This window comes from Taudactylus pleione, unplaced genomic scaffold (genome assembly GCF_031769625.1).
Source record: "Taudactylus pleione unplaced genomic scaffold, aTauple2 ptg000021l, whole genome shotgun sequence".
NCBI classification, from domain to species: Eukaryota; Metazoa; Chordata; class Amphibia; order Anura; family Myobatrachidae; genus Taudactylus; species Taudactylus pleione.
In genome coordinates, this window is record NW_028284423.1 from 20907143 (window position 1) to 20932039 (window position 24897).

General features: G+C 45.1%; 1 protein-coding gene across 5 annotated transcripts in view; it reads left to right on the top strand.

Moving 5' to 3' along the window:
• WDR17 (WD repeat domain 17) overlaps window positions 1–24897 on the top strand; it is a 197716-nt gene that overhangs the window by 161853 nt on the left and 10966 nt on the right. For 4 of the 5 annotated variants that reach the window (XM_088448511.1, XM_088448485.1, XM_088448493.1 and 1 more), the window contains 7 exons: window positions 1696–1835; window positions 4147–4167; window positions 12567–12678; window positions 19163–19304; window positions 20255–20357; window positions 20743–20844; window positions 22526–22624. In XM_088448511.1, coding sequence (XP_088304637.1) covers window positions 1696–1835; window positions 4147–4167; window positions 12567–12678; window positions 19163–19304; window positions 20255–20357; window positions 20743–20844; window positions 22526–22624 — 719 coding nt within the window. Of the gene's footprint in view, window positions 1–1695; window positions 1836–4146; window positions 4168–12566; window positions 12679–19162; window positions 19305–20254; window positions 20358–20742; window positions 20845–22525; window positions 22625–24897 lie in introns of those variants that run through there. The other variant, XM_088448515.1, reaches the window with a different exon arrangement.

Sequence of the window (24897 nt, forward strand, 5' to 3'; positions counted from 1 at the left end):
TTGACATTAACCTGCATGTATGTTTCTAGACTGTGGGAAAAAGTGAGCACACAGAGGAAACTGATGTGATCACATAGATAGGTGTCCAAGTTGGAATGTATTGTGTGGCAGCACAGTGGTTAGCATTGTTCCCTCACAGTACTGATGTCATTTCTTTACCAGAACCTATCTGTGTGAAGTTTATACATTCTACCCAGATTTTTATGGGTTTCCTCTCACACTCAAAAAACTTACTGGTAGGATAATTGGCTAATTGTACCCTACAGTGCTTGATTGTAAATGATAATTATTCTCTCTATACAGTGGGTATCTGGTCAGGAGGTCGACAGTAACCATGTTGACATTCATAATGTTGACATGGTTCAAACTGTCGACAGGCAACATGTCAACATCCTCAGAATGTCAGCATGTTCACAATGTTGACATTGGAACTGCCGTCATGTTGAGGATGCTGACAGCTAGGGTTGGGAGTTGCCAGGAGTCTCAGGGTTGGGCTGCAGGGAAGGAGGGGTGGTAGGATTAGGCACTAAGGGGAGGATTAGGATTAAGGTCAGGAATTAGGAATAGGGATTAAGGGAGAAATACTTACCAGAATGCTGGTACATCACAGCAATATAGCCATCGGGAAGAAGATGTTGGAACCATTGCCACTGCTACTGGGAGAAGGTTATTGACGACTGGGCCACCATGGGCAGTTTGTCGACAGTTCATCATGTCGACATATCTATATAGACATGATTATTGTCAACACGATCACTGTCGGCAGTTCTTCCTTGTCGTCATTCTCATGTCGACCTGATCACATGATAACTGTCGGCAAATCATACTACAGTACACCTGTACAGTGCAATGTAATCAGTGGTTAAAAATAAATGATAATTATAACATCGCCTCAGCACTGTGGGCCTGATTCATCCTCATCTGGCCAATGCTTGCTTTAATGCACATGTGCCATGATGGTTCTGCATCTCAGACCATGAAGTAACTCTTGTGTGTGCACAACCCTATGTAGACCATACTTGACTACTTTTGAAAAAGCACAGCCAATGCGATATGTCTGAACAACGTCATTTACAGACATATCGCTGGTACATACTGGCCAACAGGAAACAGGTATATTGGCCGATCAATTGATCGGAAAATATATCGGCCAGTGTGTACCCAGCTTTACATCCACATGTAAATGAGCCCCAAAGCAGATAGTAAGATCTACTGGATGATGAAAACACACTCAGACTTTTCAGGGCTTGCTCATATATTGAGTATTGTGTTTTACAAGTGGTTCTATATACAGTAAGTGGCCACGAGAAACCTTATATGAAAATGCATGTAGCCATAGGAATGGCACTGATGATCTCATTTGAATGTATATATTTCTGATTTCTTTTTTTTTTCAAAGTATATAACAGCTACATAATGGGGGTAAGGTGCAATCAAGCAGATTGCTAGACTCTTTAGGGAGTCAGGGAGATTGCTACGATTTTAGGGAGTCTCCCTGACAATTAGGGAGAGTTGGCAAGTATGGTGTAGACACATCTTCAGATTTGTATTACTTGAAACAAGAATCAAAAAGGGATTTTCAGGATGGAAGGAATGGCCACCTCTACAGCTCCCGGCATGCTCCTTTCTATGTAAATGATTGTCAGTGTATGCTGTGGAAATTCAAGTAAATTAAATGTCTTTTGTTTTTTTAAGCTAGCCATGGCCAACCTAATCCGTGGCAATGAGCTGGAATTGGCAGTATGTGTGGGCACCGTTATTGGAGAGAGTGCAGCACAAGCAACTCAATATGCACTAGAGCTGCTTGCAAGGAAATGCATGACTGTGACCACGTGGTACGTATTACAGTAAGATCGTGTGTGACCTCAGGGATCTGGTGGGAGATAAATACATGAGAAGTAATTTCTTATTTTCTTCAATATGTTTAGAGTTTCTGAACTAGAAATGTATGTAGTGCGGGTTGGGCACAGAAGATCAACTCTCACTATGGGGGTCATTCAGATCCGCTCGCGAGCGGCAGTGCGCTCGCAAGTGGGTCGATGTTCCCCACTGCGCATGCACACGACGGAGGGAGCTCTGTCGTGCGCATGCGCGAGACCTGGGGAGCGACGGGCTTTCCATCGCTCCGGGTCTCGCACCAAAGGGGGCGTGCTGTCGATGTTGATTGACAGCACGCCCCCTTTGATGGGCGTGCCGGGGGCGTGCCTGCCAGACGGAGGCGCTCCCATGGGAACGCCTACCGTCTGAAGCCGGCCCCACTGACATCACTAGTGATGTCAGTGGGAGTGATTTTGGCTCTGAGAGAGCCAAAATCACTCCAGGGCTAGTGGCAGGGAGACCCTACCGCAGGGTCTCCGTCGCAAGTCCGATGGTCACGATGGTCTTGACCATCGCGACCATCTTTTTGGCCGCTCGCATATGCTGTGGGTGGTCACCCACAGCTATGCGAGCGGCCAGGAGGCCGCTCCATTTTCATGGAGAAGGGCCCTGATTCAGAGCGAGCGCTCTGGTCAGAGCGTCCAGCTCTGAATCAGGCCCTATGTGTACAGTGAGTATGTCCACCCCACAATGATGGCGCCTGGATCCCGACACAGGTTTAATGCTCTATACAGTATTTTATCAGTGCGACTGTTATAAGTTTAAACATGCCGGTAAGTCTATGGTATACAACAACAATTGTATATCAATAATCATACTTTGTTAAGCTACCTGTGAGATTTGGCTCCTGGATATATCATTTGTCAAATAAATACATACAGTATATTAAACCTTACTAAACAATGGCAGATGAGTTGTATTGGAGTACTGTACATTGTAAAAATATAATTTACATCCTATGGACGCTATGCAAAAACTGATAAATACAGTGTCATGGCTTTATGTATAGGATGTAGACTGATACAACGTCTTAGTGCCATACTTCTAGGAACATGACCCATGGTAATGGTGTCCCTCATGTACCATGGATTTAGAAGAGGCAACCACATTTTATTTTTGTTAGTAACCCTTAGATAATGCTAAGGTTATTTAAAAAAATAAGCATTTATTAAACTTGTTTTAAGCTATCTCCTTGTGAGCTGGAGATCAGTTTGGGTTGGGATAACAGTACAGCTCTAACACCCTCCCTATTCCACATTCACTACAATTAAGGCCCTCATTCAGAGCCGTTCGCTATTTGTGGTCGCTCGTTTAAAAACAAGGGGTGGCTATTCAAATGATGCGTACGCACATTGCAGTCTGTTCACACCTCTAAGTCTGAACGAGCGAGCAAAACATACGCTCGTTTATTTGTTAAAAACGCCCCCTGGCCGCTCGCATCCTACGTCATGTCCGCTATTTATTAGATTAATCGAGTACATCGACCAGCGTATGAACTGCTCGCTATTCTTGTGGTTGGTGTTTGCTACCACAAATTTGCGAGCAGTTCTGGCTATAAAATAACCCAGTGACGTGGTCACTGACGCTGCTGTTTTAAATATACACACCCATAAAACGCCCGTTTTGACCTTTAAGCACGCCTGCGTTCGGATCTCCACTCCCCATTTTCAAGCACCTTCCCCTGTTACCACCCACATACGCCTCATTCTGTCACTCAAAATAGCAGGCACTCGCTATATTGCGTACCAACGATTTTCGGCCACACTGACTGGTTCGCGCATGCGTACTAAAAACCGTACGCATGCGCAGATGTGCAAACATCGCTCGGAACGAGCGTACTGCCGCTAACGAGCGGCTCTGAATGAGGGCCTAAATTGGCAGTCAGTAATAGAGTTAGCTGCAGTTGTCCTTGGTGCTGTATAACAAGGGGAACATTGGTTTGAACTCTATGGGAATAGAAGATCGAATAAGATATCATCTAGTTATCAATTGGAGAATGAGAATTTTAGTAAAAAATTTGAGTTGTGATCTACATTATCCACCAAATTACCATGTATAATGTAGCTGTGTTTTCAATGGTATCTGTCCCAGTGTACATTATATTCATGTATTTATTCTTTTTACAATGTATTATTTTTTATAAATGTAAAGAACAAATTAAGTACATAATACATACTAAAAAACAAGTAACAATAGTAAAAAATAGCAAACAGTAATAATACCTAGTGTAATAATGTTACAGATTCTAATCATATATCTTTTCTTCAGCTTTCCATCTCTTGGATACAGGTAGAAAACCATTATTTTCTGTCTACTAATGAAACAATGTATACAGCTAGTACAGAAAATGCTATTTACTATACCATCTTACTTCATACTTCATCATTCATAAGCACATAATATTCCTTGATGCAGTGCAATACCTAGGGGCATTGAGTGCTGAACGGGGCCTGGTTATGAGGGGTGGGAGGCAATCCCGCAAAGCATGACCACGGCTCCTCCGAAAAAAAGAAAAACTACTATGCACAGTAGCAGCTGACCCAGGTCCCTATAACAATCCCGGGCCCGGGTAATCAGTATTCATGCTCCACCCCCATCCTGGCCTGTCCCCCCACATGATGCCCCTGGCTATGCCGTGTTATAACCTGGAGATGTTGCAGTTCCAATTGCTGCCTTTAGGGACATTTAGCCATACGGGGCATTTTAAAGCTATATAGCAGTTAGCAAATGTTCACACGATTTAGCACAGGAATTGTTTAGCAGCTACATCTCCTTGCTCACATCTGAAGGAGTAATACAGTTCTATATTTTATATTTTTATTTTACACAACTATTTTGGTTTGTGGTCAACAATGTCAGTGTCAGCAGTTACACAAACATAAAAGTGTCAGGTCAAACAATAATATTTTTGCAAACTTTTACTTTCACCTTAATTAGTTTGAAATCTTTTAGATTTTTCCCACCATACTTCTGATTCATCGCTCATGAAGATATAAAGGGGCAATAAGGCTGTGTTTATTTCATGAATTGCTCTTAGAATAACCCGACTGTAAAAGTATTGTCTAGCACTGCTTCTGAAGTGGTTATATAAGCTGATCTGAGCAGATTTGTCATTATGCCATATAAATCTATGTGCAGTGGCTTAATATCTGGCATACTGGATGCAGGTGATGTCACTATGATGATCCAAGCTATATCTTATGACTTGTCCACTATGCGTCTCCTACAGCATCTGCAACAGTAACATCTCAAGGTTGTAAGAAGATTACATTTCCTCTTATATGGCATATAACATATTTTGATTACACTTTCCATTATTTAAATATTATTTTTTATACAAACAATATTAGATTTAACCAGAAAGATTGTCTATTCATATTATACACTCATGTACCATCAATGTTTCTAAAGTTTGTACCAATGCACTGTTTATGTGTATCACACGTTACAAGACAATGTGCCTGTCTCCTTTGTCCCTCCATTGTACATCATCTATTTTTTTTTGTCTCATACAAGATGGTGAGACGTAGATTTCTCAGAGATGTTCTGTGATCATACAAGCCTCACACTATCTGTCTATACATTACTATGATGAATGCTTTATTTGTGATCCCTGCTGATAACATGTATGTGAGGATAATTTATTTTCTTCTTCAGGGTCCATAGGGCTCCACAAGGGAAACAATGGGGGTGTAGTAGGGACCTGGAGGTCCGGACACCAACAGCAAAGCTTTTCAATCCCAGGATGCTCCAGTCCTTCGCCCTATACTCTGCCCACAGCCTGAGGGCAACTCAGTATCGTTGGTATCCAGTAGGAGCTGGACCACCTTTTTAATAGCGAGCTGCTATTAAACAGCCCAAGGTTACTTTATGATTTTATTTATTTTAATATTTCTCTACTATGAGCAGCAGCATGAGACAGTCCATGGGACATCTGCACTGCTGCTCCATCACCCCTCTGCGGCGCTGTGACACCAGCCCTCGGCTAGGTACTCTCAGCGGGGCTCTGTGGGGGACCAAGCTAGCAGATTCTCCCTGGACCCCAGACTGCAGCTGGGAACAAGGGGACAGGTAAGGCGGAACCTCGCTTGCGGGGATCCGCATTTACTATATGTGCAGTCTTACCTCCGGTCTTGGGAGACAGACTGGAGGCACTGGCGTGGACACTGGCTTGTCCGGGACTCCACTAGACCACCAGGGCATATATACTACTGGTGCAGGGTATTTTATAGGGCCAGGGGACCCGGTGGTTGAAGTCAGCACACGGGACAAGTCTTTTCCTGTGGCCCCTCCCCCAGCTCAGGGCGCCTCCTGAGCTGCTCCTCCCACACTCTCTGCACACTCAGAGACTCTCGCAGCCATTTTCTGCTTTCAGGTCTCCAGGAACACTGGGTCCAGTCTCCCCGTATACCTCTCCCAAGGGCCAGGTTATACAGTGCTATAGCCTACCTGCCGCTGCGGTCTGTGCAGTTGATTTTAGTGCCCACTGCAGTTATATTGTATATTCTGCATTGTATGTGACTTATGCTAGTGCTGCTGTCTGTTTTCTTTTCTTATGACTGTCAGCTTCAATCTTTCCCTTTCTTCCGATATAATGCTGGCATACTGAAGTATAAGGGGTTCATTGTACCTTACATCTCCATATTTTTGTGAGGGCTATCACATACTACATATCGCTGTTGCGCACTACACTGTGCCATATTGCACATACATCTGGGTTGCTCACTGAACTGTGTCAGATTGTGTGTTATATTATTCTTGCAGCCATGTCTGGCAGAGGCAAGAATGACAAGCAGCCCGCTCCCCCACTCTGGTGTCTTGTAAGTCCTGCTCAGCAGACTTAGCTTTAGAGGACCTCATTCAGGATGGTCTGTGTGCATCTTGTTATACTGCCCCGGGCCCATCAGCCCCGATATCCTCTCCTCAGGACCCACCCTGGGCTACCTTTTCACAGGTGCTGGCAAAAATTGCGGATCGTATAACGGTCACAGTGGTAGCTCCCCCTATGGGATGGCCACAGCAGGTACTCCCTGCAAATCCTTTACCTCCCCATGGGTAGATGTACTGTCTACTTCAGTGCAGAGTCTGGTGTAGACCTCTACAGCTTTTCAGCAAATGCTGCAAAAAAAGAGACCATTAACTAGTAAATCTACTAAGCGTGCTGTGATATCTTCCCAATCCACCCAGCGATCAGATTCTGATTTATCATCTGGGGAGGGCTCCAGATGATGAGCCGCCCTCTAAATTGAATATTCCTGCACTTGTAAGTGCCGTAAAATCTATTCTTCAAATAGAAGAAACAGAACCTGTCCCTAAGACAAAGCAGCCAGCTTTTAAACAACAAAAGGTGATTTTAGCAGAATTTCCTCACTCCAATCAGCTATCTGATCATATGAGTGAGGCATGGACTATGCCTACTAAAAGATTTCAGCTGCCTAAGCGTTTAAGCTCCTTTTATCCTCTTCCCGCTACTGGCTGCACCAATTGGGAAGTTCCCCCAGCAGTGGATTCCCACATGACACGTCAAAAATTTTAATTTATCTATCAATACTGCAACCTCCTTAAAGGAGACTATGGTTAGAAGGATTGAGGCTTGTCTAAAGTGTATATACTCTCTTACAGGAGCTATCACTCGCACTGCTAGGGCTACGGCCTGGGTGGCAAAGGCCATTGACTGTTGGGCTGAGGCAGTAGAAGAGTAATTTCCCTCTGATGCTTTGAGGGAACAGATGTCTTACATATATCACATTAGAGATGCAGCCTTCTATTTGGGTGAAGCAGCTATGGATATGGCTCTCCTAGCCTCCAAGGCATCTGCCACTTCTGTAGTAGCCCGCCATATTGTTTTGCTCCGCTCATGGAAGGCATGTATCCTGTTTGGTCCAGACTTAGACAAAATTGTGACTACCATATCAGCTTCTAAGATGGCATTCCTGCTCTCTGCATATAGTGCTAAGCCTCTGATGTCATCCTTTCGGTTCTATCATCCTCAAGGAAAAACAAAAAGTCAGCCCTTTTCAAGGCATCAGGCATCAACTAAGGCCTAGGACCAAGCAGACCTGTGCCACTAGATGTCCACCTACCAAATCTGAGGACAAGCCCTCAGTCTGATGGGGCGGGCCTCTCCTTGGAGCTACCAGGGTGGGAGGCCGACTGCTTCAATTTGCCCACTGCTGGCATCAGACCACAACAGACGCTTGGGTAAGAAAAGTGGTCTCCCACCGATATGCCCTATCCTTCCTGAGGTGACCCCCCGCAGTAGTTTTGCACAAGCCCTCCAGCGGACCCAGGCAAAGCCCTGCAGATCCAAAAAGCCATTCAGTCCCTACTACTCTCAGGAGTAATAATTCCATTCCCCTACACACAGTGAGGGAAGGGCTGTTATTCTACCCTTTTCTTAGTTCAGAAGCCCAATGGGTCTCATCGGCCTATTCTAAACCTCAATTCTCTGCATAGGTTAATCAGGGTGCCCAGATTTTGTATGGAAACCCTCTGCTCTATTATTCTGGCTATGGAGCCTGGGGAATTTATGGTGTCACTGGACATCAGGATGCTTACCTATATGTACCTATAGCGCCTTCTCATCAACAATATCTCCAGTTTGCGGTACTACAACAACATCACCAATTTCAGGCTATACCCTTTGGCCTTTCAACGGTTCCTCGGGTCTTTACCAAGATCATGGCAGTTATGGAGGCCTATCTTTGTCATCAAGGGATCAGACTGCTCCCATATTTAGATGACCTCTTGCTGTTGTCAAGCTCCCCAGAAGTGCTTCATCTACAGATAACCATTGCCTTTCTACAATGCACAGTTGGCTGATCAACTGGAAAAAGTCTTACTTGACACCTTCTCAAAGCATAGTACATCTGGGGGCTCTCCTGGACTCTCAGGTCCAGAGGATCTTGCTAACAGGAGAAAAAAATCTCGGTATATCAGCACAAGGTGCGCAGACTACTTAACAGTTGCCGAGTGTTAATTTAATCAGCAATGCAGACTATGGGATCCATGGTGTCCATCTTCGACATGGAGGAGTTTGCCTAGTTTCACTTCGGCTCCTACAACACCTGATCCTTTCCAGGTGGAACGGGCTGCCTCATCTGCTCAGATCACAGTTGATAAATATATCTGCAGAGGTTTTCCTGTCTCTGGCCTGGTGGCTCCAGACGTCCCACTTGGACAAGGGGCGCCCCTTTTGGATCCCAAACTGGGTAATCTTAACCATGAATGCAAGCCTCCAAGGGTGGGGTGCGGTGACCAGCCAGCACTCCTGGAAGGCCAGGGCCACTGGAGTCAGACCGAGGCGGTCTTACCAATCAACATCCTAGAACTCTGAGCCATCTACAGAGCTCTTACTCTGGCTTAGTATGTCCGTCAGAGCAGGCCAGTACAAGTACAGTCCAACAACGCCACGGCATTGGCCTCCCTCCATCACCAGGGAGGCACTCGAAGTCAAGCAGTAATTGCAGAAGTGTCCCATATTCTCAGATGGACTGAACACTATCTCCCAGCCATATCCACAGTTTTCATCCCAGGAATTCTCAATTGGGAAGCGGATTTCCTAAGCTGTCACGACCTGTTTGCCAGAGAGTGGTCTCTACATCCAGAAGTTTTTCAGCTTCTGGTGGACAGATGGGGCCTACCAGAGGTGGATCTACTGGCCTCGAGACACAACCACAAACTTCCAGTGTATGGAGCCAGAACATGGGACCCCAACCTGGCCTTCGTGGATGCATTATCTGTGATATGGATCTTCCATTTGGCATACCTCTTCCCTTCAACATCCCTTCTTCCTCGAGTTCTTTGGAAGTTCAAACAGGAAGGGAGCACAGTCCTGTTGATAGCACTGGCTTGACCCAGATGCCTTTCGTACTCCAACCTACAAAGTCTCTCCATAGCCGTTCCTCTACAACTTCCCCTACAACCAGACCTGTTGTCTCAGGGTCCCTGTCTACATCCGGACCTGGTCCACCTGTCTTTAACGGCTTGGCTCTTGAGACGTCCCTCCTAATATCTAAGATTTGCTGGCTTTGTGGAACAGATCATGATCAGAGCTCGTAAGCTAGCCTCTGCCAGGATTTATTACCAGGTTTGGCATACATATTTCCAGTGGTGGGCACCTAGAAACTATGACCCTTAGGTTTTTTAGGTTTCTCGAATACTTGCCTTTCTTCAGGCTGGATTGGATCTTGGACTAGCTTCTCTGAAAGTGCACGTCTCTGCTCTATCTTGTTTCAGCAAAGAATTGATCCTCTACTAGATGTTCGCACCTTCATGCATTGTGTGCTGCATATACAACCTCCCTTTGTCCCTCCTGTGGCTCCGTGGGATTGGTCAGTGGTGCTCCACGCACTTCAGGAACCTCCATTTGAACCTTTGGAATCAGTGGATGTCAAATGGCTCACTGCGAAGACTCTGTTACTTTTGGCTATAGCATCTGCCCATAGGGTCTTGGATTTAGGGGCGCTTTCCTGTCGCTCCCCCTTTTTAATGTTTCATCAGGACAGGGCTGTTCTTAGAAGATGCCCGGCAGTGGCGGAACTCGAGAGTGGTTGTCCCAGGTGCAAGAATATGCTTTGGGCCCCCCTATGCAGTGCACCCAGTAGTGGTCCCCCTATGCAGTGCCCCCAGTAGTGCCCCATATACATTGCCCCCAGTAGTGCTATGCAATTCCCCCAGTAGTGCCCCTTATAAAGTGCCCCCAGAAGTGGTCCCCCCTATGAAGTGCCCCCAGTAGTAGTCCCCCTATGCATTGCCCCCAGTAGTAGTCCCCCCTATCAGTGCCCCCAGTAGTAGTCCCCCCTACGTGTTGCCCCCAGTATTAGTCTTCCTATGTACAGTGCCCCAGTAGTGGCCATCCCCTCTCTACAGTGCCCCCAGTAGCAGCCCCCACCATACAGTGCCCCTAGTAGTGCCAACCCCCCTATATAGTTCCCCCTGTAGTGCCCCCAGTAGTGGTCCCCCTATGCAGTGCCACCAGTAGTGCCCCATATACATTGCCCCCAGTAGTGGTCCCCCTCTGCAGTGCCCCCAGTAGTGCCCCTTATACAGTGCCCCCAGAAGTGGTCCCCCCTATGCAGTGCCCCTAGTAGTAGTCCCCCTATGCATTGCCCCCAGTAGTAATCCCCCTATACATTGCCCCCAGTAGTAGTCCCTCCTATGCATTGCCTCCAGTAGTAGTCCCCCCTATGCGTTGCCCCCAGTAGTAGTCTTCCTAGGTACAGTGCCCCAGTAGCGGCCACCCCCTCTATACAGTGCCCCCAGTAGCAGCCCCCACCATACAGTGCCCCTAGTAGCGGCAACCCTCCCTATATAGTTCCCCCTGTAGTGACCCCCCAAGAAGTGCCAGTGTCAGTGCCCATGCCCCTTACACACACACAAAAAAAACCCCACACAACTTACCTGAATCTCCGCTCCTGCCGCGGCCGCCACTGTCCGCTCCTCCCGGCCCGCTCTGCCATCATCCGCTGCCGGGGGAGCTAGAAGGCGGAGCTCATGAGTGAGCTTCATCCAGCTCCTTCCGTAGACTCAGCAGCCAATGAGAGTCTGTCTAACTCTCATTGGCTGCTATAACAAACACACAGCCGCCGCTGGTGGTGGTGTGCTTGTTACTGTGTAGTGCAGACCGCTCTCACTGCGGTCTGCACTACACTTAAATACTGTGGGGCCCGGGGGACACTTGTGGCAGGTGCAGTGGCTATGGGCCACGGCTGCATAGCCACTAGTTCCACCACTGGCATCCGGGTCTCCTTCCCAAAGTGGTTTCTCATTTCCATATTAATGAGGAAATTGTGGTTCCGGCCTTTACATCACCAGACCTCTCGGCAGGTGAGGCCTCCTTGGATGTGGTCCGTGCTCTGAAGATGTACGTGGACTGTACTAGATTCATCAGGAAATCAGACATCCCTTTTCATCCTGTATGGATTCCATAAGAAGTGATGGCCAGCTAACAAACAGACTCTGGACAGATGGATTTGCATAACTATCTCACAGGTTTACACGCAGACTGGCCTTCCTGTGCCAGCTACAGTATCTGCTCATTCTACTCGCTCTGTGGGTCCCTCGTGGGCAGCCTGCAGTGTTGCCTCTGCTGAACATCTATGCAAGGCGGCTACGTGGTCTTCTGTCCACACCTTTCTTAGGTTCTATGCCTTTGATACATTTGCCTCTCAGGATGCATCCTTCGGTCACAGGGTTCTCCTCTCAGCTCAAGAGCATTCCCACCCATGAACAACTGCTATGGGACATCCCCATTGTCTCCCCTGTGGATCCCTATGGACCTGAGAAGAAACGGAGAGATATGGTAAAACTTATCCTTGTTAACTCTCTTCCTTTGAAGTCCATAGGGTCCATGGGGCATCCGCTCTGTCACTCCTGGCTTCTAAAGGGTTTATTCTGTTGGTCACTTGTTTCCTCTGTGTGAGATTGTGATTCTTCAGTGTACCAGTCTATCTTCTCTCCTATCCTGCTCCTGCCTTGGGCTTGTTAACAAAACTGAGTTGCACTCAGGCTGTGGGTGGGATATAGGGAGAATGCCCGGACCATCCTGGGATTATAAAGCATAGCTGTTGGTGTCTGGTCCTCCAGGTCCCTCCTACACCCCCATTGTCTCCCCTGTGGTCCCTATGGACTTTGAAGAAAGAAAGTTAACAAGGGTAAGCTTTACCATAACTCTCCTTTTTATACAGGGACTTGGCCGCAGATCTCCTCAGAATGATACCTAACAATGACCTCTTCTTAGTCAAGCTGTGTGCATTTTACCCAGGATGCACTGCAGAGATTAACGACCTACACAGCAAAGTATGTGGAACACTCAGCTTTGTCTTACTGATATTGTTTATATAGAATCAGCATATCCCAGGGTGATATGATTATTTATCAGCAATAACTAGGAGAAAGACTTATTATACAGACTCATAAAACTGATGCAAAAGGCCCTGCTTATGTGAATTTATGATTTAACAACATACTATTGTAGGCAGATGTATTACTTCACCTGTCTTGTTCATATCAAGACACAATTTATTTGCTCTCCAGTATACTGTAATGTCTGGCATTGTAATAACTGAAGAAAGTTTTATTGAAGGACAATATATATAAAATAACTAATAAAAACAAATATACAATAAATGCAAATGTTTCAGAAAATTGTTAGAACACAGACTTCTTTTTTTGGAAGGTTAATTAAGGACAGTGGACCTGATTCATTACAGATCGCAACTGTAACAGCGTACGCAGATCGGCTGATGGTGCGTACTGCACATGTGTATGCACCGCAGTGTGCGTGCGTGAGTTACCATGCGATCACCTACAAAGCCATCACAGAGTGAGGGACGGGAGGTCAGTGTTTGGGGGTGGTGATGGGGGAGTGGTAGGAGAGACTCAGACATGCCTGTTCGTTTGAACGTCGTTGCATGGGCGTGCATAAATTAGCCACTGCGACAGCATATGCAGCTGGAGTACTTATTGCGTGCAACGAGGTTAGCAATTTCTGAGAAAGGTCAAACCTGTTGTAATTATGCGTGAGGGGCCGATGTTCCTCGATGTTCCTAATGTATATACAAGACTGCATTACTGATGTGAGATAGCGGTAGTCAGCGGTAGTGGACGACTCTATACTGGCTGCATGATGGCTTTGCGATTTCATTCATTAGCATATTTTTGCAGCAGACCTGCGTGCATAATCGCAGCCACGATCGCAATAGCAATCCGCGATGAAACAGGCCCAGTGTAAGGAAAAGAGCAATATATAAATAAAATTATAATTATTATTAATATGAGAAATTTTCCAAAACTGCAATTTTTCAAACACAGCCTGTAAAGTAATAATTAGGAGCTGATTGGTTGGTACTTTATATTTGTCCACTTTATCTCTCTGGGCTTAGGACCTCATTCAGACCCGCTTGCTAGCGCTGTGTGCTCGCAAGCGGCCCAATGGTTTGCGAATGCGTATGCGCACGTTTCGTTCTGCGCGTGCGTGAACTACTCTGTGTAATCGCAGGTCACTCGCTCGCCCAGCAAAGACAGCCCAGTATAATGAGTAATAGGATAGGCCGTTTGTGGGTGGTAACAGGGGCAGGACACTAATAACGTCGGTGTGGAGGTGCGAACGCAGGCGTGCCTGGGTGATTCAACGCCGTTTTTAAGACGTGCATAATTAACAGGCAGCGTCATAGTACATGTCACATGCCTGTTTTTTACACTGAAGTCCTCGCAGTGCTTGCTGCAGGGTAAGGCAACCACAAGCGCTGCGTTAGCCTCCGATGGTGCTCGATGTGCCAATGTTTTAATACACTTCCTGGAGATGACGTGCGCTAGTGGGCATCTCAACATACGCTAATGGGTGTCTGCATACACAGAGGGATCGCTCGCACAGCCAAAGTGGATGTGCTTATGCCTTGGCGAGCGATCGCTTCCCATGTCATCACTTTAATGTGTGTGCATCTACTCATCTAAGTTGACTACAAAACTAGGGTAGGACTGACAGATTGCACAACTGGGGGTAGATGTATTATAGCAGCACTTAATGTGTCGCTATATTGCTTCCTGCTTCAGCTCTTTACCGAGGTGAAGCAGGAAACACTACCGATGAGATCTATAAACATCTCATCGGCCGATAACTCCCCCCTCCGGCACTACCTGTTAGAGACAGCAGCACATCAGCCTAGTGCTGATGCACTGTGTAAGTCCTGGCCGGCTCCAGTGAGCATGCGCGGGATCTCGCAAGTATTGCGAGATCCCCACGCGCAGCCTGGAGCTGGCAGCCGCCGCCGCAGGGACAGTGACAGCTACAGCGGGCCAAACGGTCAGGCGATATGACCGTTCATACATGGCCCAGGCTAACGGCGCTGCTATCTCCCAATCATACATCGGGGAGAAGTGGTATCAGCGCACATAACGTGTGCTGATACCACTTCAGGGCTTCTTACATCTTCCCCCTGGGGCCTTATTCAGTGAGAATTAGCACTTAATTGTGTACCTGGACAAACCATATTGCAATGCAAGGAGTGTAAATACATATTTTTTTTTGCATGTAGTGTAAATACTGGCTGCTTTTGCATGTAGCCCACAAATACTGCACAGCTTTATTATTGCTCTATAATTTAGATGTCAGTTTGGACACCTCCCTCCCAAATCTAAATCTCTCTGCATATTTTAAATCTGCCCCACCTGCAGTGCAGCATGGTTTCACCATAACATACTTGCCGACAGTCAGTTCCCTCCTTCCGGGAGGGAGCTGATTGTCGTCTACAGTGGGGGGCGTGCCCATCCATTGACGTCGCATTGGGGGCGGAGCCGCATGATCACGTCATCGTGGCCCCGCCCCTCTTCACAATGCCATTATTTTCGTCATTGTGAAGCTGGAGGTGTGGCCACGATGACGCGATTCAGTGCGAATCGTGTCACCGCCCCCCCCCAGTGCGGAGGTTTTTAGTTTATTCTGGGCAGGGGCAAACGCAGGATTCTCAGGGAGGGGTTTCCAATATATATGTCCACACACACAAACACACACACACATATATAAGTAGTTGCGCACGACAGAGGCCCCCAGTAGTAGTTCTCCCTATGTAGTGCCCCTTATATAGTGCCCCCGGTAGTAGTCCTGTCCCTATGCAGTGCCCCTTATATACTGCCACCAGTAGTCCTCCCCCTATGCAGTGCCCCTTATGTATTGCCCCCAGTAGTAGTCCTCACTATGTAGTGCCACTTATATAATGCCCCCAGTAGTAGACCCACCTATGCAGTGCCTTATGTGGTGGTCCCCCCTATGCAGTGCCCCCATTAGTGCCCCTTATATAGTACCCCAGTAGTGCCCCCCCAGCAGTGCCAGAGCCCCCAGTAGTAGTCCCCCCTATGCAGTGCCCCTTTTTTAGTGCCCCCAGTAGTGCCCATTAGATAGTACCCCCCAGCAGTGCCAGTGCCCCCAGTAGTGCCTCCCCCAGCAGTGCCTCCCCCCAGCAGTGCCAGTGCCCCCAGTAGTGCCTCCCCCCAGCAGTGACCCCCAGCAGTGACAGTGCCTCCACTAGTGGTCCCCCCTTGAAGTGCCCCCAATATAGTGCCCTCCAGTAGTGCCTCTCCCAGCAGTGCCCCCTACATATACAACACAAAATACACAAACAAAAAAAAAACCACTTACCTGTATCCCCGCTCCTGTGCCCGCCTCCGTCCGTGAGCCGGAAGGTGCAGCCCGGCTCCGGCAATGCTTCCCTCTGTGTAGCTCCCTCTGGGAGGGTTGTGCGCATGGCGCACAGCCCGTCCACTGCCGATTCAGCTGCCAGCACTTCCGCGTCAGGTGGTATGAAAGCCACCTGACGCGGAAGCGCTGACATCTGAACTGGCAGGGGCCTGGCCGGACAGCACCGCGCAGGCGGTCATGGGTGGCATAGGGATGGTGCAGAGATGGAGACAAGGCTGTCTCCATCTCTGAATAAAAAAAAATATTGGTTGGTCGCGGGGGGGGGGGGGGTTTCTGGGTACTTAGAAACCCCCCCTCTGTGCGCTAGTGCTGGGGGAGGTTGGGAGGGTTGCTGGCTGCCGAAAATCGGGAGGCTCCCGGCCAAATCAGGAGGGTAGGCAAGCCTGCACCAAGATGATCGGTTAAGTGCTAAATCTCACTATATTCCCAAAGCTGAATCAGGCCCCTGGTGCACTATTAATGACCTGGTCTACATGGGACATGTGCTTTAAATACTGCTGTACATTTATCCCAGAAAAGAAGGAATGTGAATTTACTGTACAAATTTACATTCTGGTGCATTATGTTTCCTAAACTGGTTTACATGTATTTAATGGAGATTAAACTTAATTGTGTTTTCATCATTGATTTCATGAGCATTAATGCTTTTAAAAAGTTTTTAATTATTAAATAAGTACAAATCATGATAGGAAATGGCTTATAATTTTGTTTTGTACATTTTAGTCTTTGATGTTATTCAACACAAACATTTATAAAATAGAAACAAATTTATTGAATAACTACTTGTTAATTCATATTTTTGTACATAATATCTAGTTAATTGTTTACTAACAAGGGGTAATAATTATAATAATAATAATAATAATAATAATAATAATAATAATGATTTTTGATGATGATGATAATTTTCAGCCAAGTCATACAAAATAGTAAATTGACAGGTTATAAGAAGTGAGAAAGGGAATTAGCATGCTGTCACTAGGTAACAGGCAGGATTTATTTTCCCATAGAAAAATACCAGGTAATTAATATCTGGGATGGGTATGATTGTTCAACAATCACAATGACATAAGTGAGTTTGTCAGCAGCGTGATGTTGAGCAGTGTATGCAGACACGGTACTAATGAGATGAATTTAGTGCTATTACTGTAAGTGTTTTCACCTATAGCACAGTATAGTAAAGAAGTAATGTCCAGAGAGCATGCTGACACAGCAACAGGTGAATCACTCTGGAGATATTAGTAAAAGATTTCAAAGGTGGGGAGAGATTTGGCAATTATTAATTTAGACTGGACAAATGCATTAATACTTAGTAGCATTAATATTAGGGTACTTGTGTACTTTACGGACTCATTGCAGAGAGAACCCAAGTGTCCTACACTCATTATTATTATCAATCATGGTAATGTCTAAATCCCCTTCATGGAGAGGACCCCGACGTCATCAGCCAGTGTCCAGCGTCATTCCCTACCATCCAAGTGGGCATAGAGGGGGGATATAACCTTGTGGCGAGCGTAGCGAGCCACCGAGCCCGAAGCGTGGCGAGCGCAGCGAGCCCGCGAGGGGACAACTTTCTTCTTTAGGTGGGGACAACTATCGGTACTTGTGTACGTAAAGTACACAAGTACCATTTAATACATTCATTGGGCTCTCTCTGCAATGAGTGCGTAAAGTACACTAGTACCAATATTAGTAGCTTTTATGAAGGAAAAAATGTCAAGGGAAATAGATGTTTATAGGATGGTTCTCCATATTCAGTACAGAAATTATCAGCTCATCTACGACATTGCTGATAAAGTTAGTGGAAAAATGACAGTGGTTAGCATTACTTACTTGCCCCTGTGTTTGATCCTGACCAGGCTTCAAGATGGGCGATGATAATATTTTTAGGCAGCTTTTTTTTATTTTCAGTTGATTTAGTTTCATTTTATGGTGAAAAGTTGTATGGCTGCTTAATTGACTTTAGACTAAATCCAGAACATCCATTGTTTAATTATAATAAAAATGCTTTGTCCATTTTGTCTATTTCCACCGTGTTATTATATAATCCCGCAAATGTTGGAAATTACTTTTAGAAGTACAGTTAGTTACTTAGCCATTCTCCTTGCATGGTGATCCTTCGTCAGTCTTGTGAAGAAACAAGAGCAGTAGACAGAACTATAAAGTAGGAGTGGGTTGTATTTTGCTATAATCACTTGCAGCACTTTATCAGTCAGTGCCATACACAGTGTTAGAGCTGGGTTCTCCTACGCTTTCCGGAGCAGGCACATGCAGTATGAAGCCTCTTTGGTGTCTCGCTGCTTATTGCTTGGAGTCTTTATATTAATGTAGAAGTACATTAGGGGGCATACCAATTTAGACGTACAGGAAAAGACAAATTAGGGTACTCCTTTGGAAATAGAGAGGTCTCTGGAATGCTCTCTATGTTGTATGGAGTTCTCTGGAATGCTCTCTATATTGTATAGAGTTTAATGCAATGCCCTCTGTATTGTATGTAGTTCTCTGCAATGCTTTCTATATTGTACATAGTTTTCTGCAATGCTCTCTATATTGTATGGCGTTCTCTGGATGCCCTCTATATTGTACAGAGTTCTCTGCAATGCTCTCTATATTGTTAATCAATAAATGCTCCCTGTAATGTATATACTGTAGGTCCCTAAACTGCCTGTCATTGTTGTGACTCTGAACGTAAAACATGTGTGTCGCAACAACTGTATTAGCCTAGAACCCTTTATCCTAGAACCCTTTATCCTGCCCTGGTAACTGTGTGGGCAATATACTGTACGTTAAAACATTACACAAAGCGTCATGTTTAAACTTATTCTGCCGACACAGGTACAGTGCTTAACATTAGTACGTGCTGCATACTCTGCTCAACATCATGCTGCCGAAAAACTCATTGTCAACCTTGTAACTGTTGGATACTTAACTACATCTCTTAATTGCTGGACCCCCTTTCTCAATTCATAGTCAGGCATAATATAGTAGTTGTTTAAGGCTCTATAAAATAATGGGAGGTTATCAAACCTGTATGACCCTACTGACACTTCTGGACTGGTAACACCTATCCTCCATAACTATTTGCAGTGTAATTTGCCATTTTTGGAAGAATGCTCACAAATTGCGGAGAGTTGCCATGAAGATAGAGACATCTTCCAAGCTGTCAAATACTATTTGTTAAGCTCAGAACCTGAAAAGGCTCTTCCAATTGGGATCAACTATGTCAAAGGTACTGAAATAATGGTGACAAGTTGTGTTATGTCTCTATAACTGTTGTGTTTTAATACGGGATTGACAGGAATAAAACATCAGCACATTTATAGTACCTACTACCATACAGATGTACCTACATACATCTAGCCTCCTTGCACGTTAAACAGCCCTTCTAGGCACGTCATGCCGTAGCGTGACTCGGTAGTGCTGAGCGTCTTTTCATGCACATTTTTACCTTCCTGTGCATCTTATTCGCACAGCGATGTCCACAAGACGCACAAGCAGCTTCTGCTTAGACAGATTTCTCTGACCTATATATATTCAGTGACTTCGATCGCCAGAACATCTTTCACCAGCAGTATATTATCCCAGATATATTACTTTACTGTTCACATCTCCTAAAGACATTAAGGGACTGATGCAAATGTGATAGCAAAATGGGTATAAATGAAAGCGCAGCAGAAATAGCGTTTTTCTACTAATATACAGAGCAGCACACATCTCAAGATGTATAGGCCTCCGCGTCGTCAGCAAATGCGCCTAGCTTCCGGCATTCATTATCATCAACGCGTATTTGTACCTTCCCTATAGCAAATAATACCCCTTCTAACATTCATATACACTCTTACTGCATTTTTCTTACATGAGAATGACCCTCCCCTCCTCCAATCTCCCTCTCCGGTTGTAAGATGTCATACATGTAATATGTGTGCGGGTTGCACTCACTCATAAGTGCGTATTCGCTTTCTGGATTTGCAGAGTGAAATGACATAAGATACGCTGCTCAGGCTGGTTCGGGCCGGCACTCACTCTGCATCAGTCTTTGCCCTTCAAATTCTTACGTTTTAGTTTTATACTATTTGACTGTTTACAGAGTGCGATGTTTAGAACATTTATATATTCCTGTGAATTACTACAGAGTAATACTATATTGATCAGTTTCTCTTTGCTTTTTGTTTTCTACAGAACAAATCAGCACTTGTGATTGGACCTTGGATTCTATTTGTCCAATCCTTGATCTTCTCAGTTACATCAGAACGGAGAGATTAGTGCTTCATAAATGTAGTGAGTGAGTATTTTTCCCCATGCCCTAAGTAGACATCTGTGTACAAATAGTTCCTGGGTTTCTGTTTGCAGAGTTTTTTCAAATGACATAATTCACCCCCACTGCTACCCCCACACCTAACGCCACCACCACCACCCGCACAACCATGATGATGCTGTCAGATCAATTGCTCCAGAGAGTCAAAGTGTAGCAGGAATAAAGAGTATGAGCCACATTTGAAGCCCATATACTAACCCTCATTTCATCTAGATAGAGATCCAAATGTTATATTGAGCGCTATCATTGAGATCATTTTCCTATTAACCTATTAACTGTAAATTGCAGATGACCTCTGTAAATCGGTATCCTGCAGTATGTGAACTATAACCTTTTCTGTATATTTCCTTAGAGTCCGCAATGAGCTGCTGATTCTGTGCGGATACGCTGGGGCTCTGCTTGCTATTAGGAGACACTACACAAGCATTGTCCCTGCACTTTACGAGTACACCAGGTAAATTACTCCTATTGATACATAATGAAACACGTTCCTAGTAAAATAATACTGCACATTGTGTACTATATAAACTTTATACCGAATTGTATAACTCAGACTGTAGAATGGTGAAATGATGAAATCTCTTTCTAATAGTCAGTCACAGACACATTTTCACTCCTTTTTAATCAGTTTTTATCTTCATTTCAATATCAATTAAAAGTAAGTGAAACCATATCAAGCTGTTGAAGCTTAATTTGTATGTTTTTGTCCAGCAATGTCTATGGACTATGGCCCTGATTCAGAGCCGGACGCTTTTTCAGAGCGCTCGCTTTGAATCAGGGCAGCATTTTTTTTGTGCCGGCCTCCTGGCCGCTCGCTAAGCTGTGGGTGACCCACAGATTTTGCGAGCAGCCAGGTGATGGTCGCGATGGTCGCGACTATCGGGCTTGCGACGCGACCCTTGTGGTAGGGTCTCGTCCATCGCAAGCCCCATTGGACTTCCTGCTCTAATAGACCAGGAAGTCCACCTACTGACAACACTAGTGATGTCAATAGGGCCACCCACAAACGGAAGGCCTCCGTTTGTCCAGTCACCCCACCTGCCCGCCTCCAAAACGGGGCGAGCTGTCAATCACAGTCAACAGCTGCCCCATTTCGGTGCGAGACCCACAGCGACGGAGCGCCCGTCGCTGGCCGGGTCTTGCGCATGCTGGAGGCGCCGCATGCGCAAGGGGTAAACATCGACCCGCTTGCGAGCGCATAGCGCTTGCGAGCGGGTCTGATTCAGCCCCTATGACTTTTTGTAAATGATGTAATGTAGACAATCTGCTATAGATACAGATGTGTCCTCATACACTATTGTTGCAGTCACGTCCAACAGCCCTTCTCAGCAAGTAGGTCCCGTGCGACTCTGCCTAAGCCGAGCTGCTTTTTTCTGTCTTTTTCGCCTGAAAATGCATCTCAATTGCAAAATGCATCTCAATTGCAGTCAGATGGAACAGAACTGCTTCATGAGACTTCACTGAGTCATTTGATACCTGATACTATGCAGTGGGCGCAGGTTTTTTTCTCCACGCCAAGTTCTGTTATGCTTCGTATACAGATTCAGACTCCGTGGTGCACAGATATACAAGTGTTGCACATTAATTTAATCAGTGCAGTCTCATGAAGTGGTTTTGCGCATTCGATTGCGACTAAGATGCATTTTCGGAAAAAAAAGACACAAAAAAGATTCTACACTGCTCAGCGCGGTTCACTTACGCAGGCGTCTTGCGCCACTTGGTGTATTGAGGCTAGGTGTATGAGGGCACATCTGTAATAAATCAGCATTGATTGAGAAGAGGCCAGTGCCTCTTTGTTTCATAACAGGTGCACATTTATCTGTGACTAACCCTTATAACTCTGCTATAGCTTGAAATTGTTTGCCACTTTGTTCTTCAAAGCTGCACAGCCACCTAGGTAAAATCTTTACTAAGGAGCTCCTTTCCCTTCTAGAGCCCACAGAAGGTGTACATGTTATTTGTAAAGGGGTACTCAGTAAAATACCTTGCTAGTGCAGCCTCAATGTTATCATTTATATTAGAGATTACTGAAAAACATGCTCTCCTTTCTCTTTGAACTAAAAGAATCTTTGTGCGTCAATCACAACTGTAACAATACCAATAAGTAGTATTTTTTCCTTTGCAATAATTTTCAGTCAGCTTCTGAAACGCCGGGAAGTGTCTGTTCCCCTGCAGATTGAGCAGCTCTCTGTGGAATTAGATGCATGGAGAACATGTACACAGTCTACTAACAAGTAAGTTCTCACCTTTTACTATACAACATGGGTGCAGTGACCAGTAACTCAAAATAACGGGAATCCCACAATAACTTTCAGACATGTTGTTCACTGTGTACTACCTCAGAGACTGCATTGGTGTATTCTGTATTTTGTAAATACAGATGATATCAATGATTAGTTGAAAACTCCAGATTTGATCACTCTTTATGGATTTTTATTATAGTCAAATCAAGTTTATTAAGGAAACTATTATTCATTAATCATTTATTTTTATGAAATTACTTATAATAATTCTATACCTGTGTATTATTCATAAAAAATTGTATGACACTGTAAGTGGTAGCACAGTGTTATTCTTTTCTTATTCATACAAAATATTGTGACAATGTTGGTCATTTATACTGCAGTGTAATATTTAAAATTGGTACAAATTGACGTGTGTGCTGTACCCCACTTCATTCGTGTTTGTTGATATGGAGAACGATCAGTTGAGAGGAGAGCAGGAACCACATAATAATGCTGGAGCTGCTGCCAGTGCCACCAGTCATGATGATACTAGTCCGTCTACATCATCTACTAAAGCCGATGCCCAAGGGCATACAGAGCAGGGCATCTAAAATCAAAGAACCAATCTTTTACAGTGGTAAGAAAAAAATATCAAAGGTAAAGTTAGCTGCAGAAAGTCATAAAATTGGCAAAATACCTTTCACCACACGAAGTGGCAAGGAAAGGCTAAGGCCTTCATCTTTATTTATGACTGGTTGTTCTGCCTCTTATGATGATGTAAGCACAAGAGGATGCTTCTGTGGAAGTGCACCAGGATATTGTTTGTGTAAATCAGGCACCAGTGGAAGAAACAGTTGTTGCCCATGATAAGGAAAAGTCCATTGTCATGTCTGGGCATGAGACAAAAAAATCCACTTCTTATGTGTGGAATTATTTCTGCAATTGTCAAGCCATCTGTACCCATTGTAAAGCCAGAGTAAGTAGAGGTAAGGACCTTAACCATCTAGGAACCTCCTCCCTGTTACGTCATTTGCAGCAAGTTCATTGGGAACATCAGAAACTGGTGCTAAAAAATTAACAACAGACAGTCCAGTATCAGTTAGCTCCCTTTCCTCAGCTAGATCCCAGCAACTGCAATCTCCACCGCCAACAGCATCATCAGTATCCTCACTAATGATCGGATGTAGTTCTGCATCCAGGATAAGGCTAGGTGACTCCTTCCTTATCCAGTATTGATTAGAAGAATCCTTGAGTGCTAGGCCTGCCGCTACTGCTGCTGGGGGTGGATCTTCATCCGAGAAAGGGACCAAGAATACTACAACTGGTAGTAATTTAAAAAAAACAATTGACTATTAAACTGTCCTTTGATAGAGGAAGCAAGTATAACAGCTGTCACCCAGTTGCACGGCGGATCACTGATGCAATGATGGCTGTGCTAGTATTAGATGAGGATGATAGTGTGGAGGAAGTGCAAAAGGAGGATGAGGGGGAAGTTTGTGTCCTATCTGACGCTAATGAGGATGTGGATGATGAGGATTTTCTTTGTGTAAATCAGCCACCAGTGGCAGCAGTTCTTGCTTGTGATAAAAAGAAAGCCATTGCCATGCCTGGGGATAAGACCAGAAAAGCCACGTCTTGGGAGTCGAATTATTGTAACCCAAAATCTGACAATAGTTGTGAAGGCATCTGTACCATTTGTAAAGCCAAAGTTAGTAGAGGTAGGGATGTTAAACATCTAGGCACCTTCTCCCTGTTACGTCAGTTGAGGCGAGTTTATGCAATTTATTTAACAAAATTATAATAATTTGTAAATGAATAACAAGCAGTCCAGTATCAGCTACCAGCAGTTTGGACCAGCACATGCAATCTCCACCACCAATACCCTCATCATCAACCTCCTCCTTGATAACTGGAGGTAGTCCTTCCAAAAAATGTTTTGTAGGGGCCCAAACAAACCAAGCACTTCAGCCACAAAAGTGTCAGTCCTAGTGGCTAAAGTGCTTGGTTTGTTAAACTGTGCATGTCCTTTTTAATATCCCACATACGAGTGGGTGAGAGGGGCAAAGGATAATTCCATCTTGCCCCTCTTTTCTTTACACTTTGCACAATATTGGGCATTGCTGACTGACATTTTTACAGTTTATTAAACTGCCATCCTGTCTGCCACTGCTGTGTGGCAATGTTTCATAGATGCCCTATATTTTTTAAACTGCTGTGCGTTTGTGATGCTGCTATGTCGCTTTCTTTAGCCAGCCAGTTCCCTGCAGCCTTTGCCCTATAGT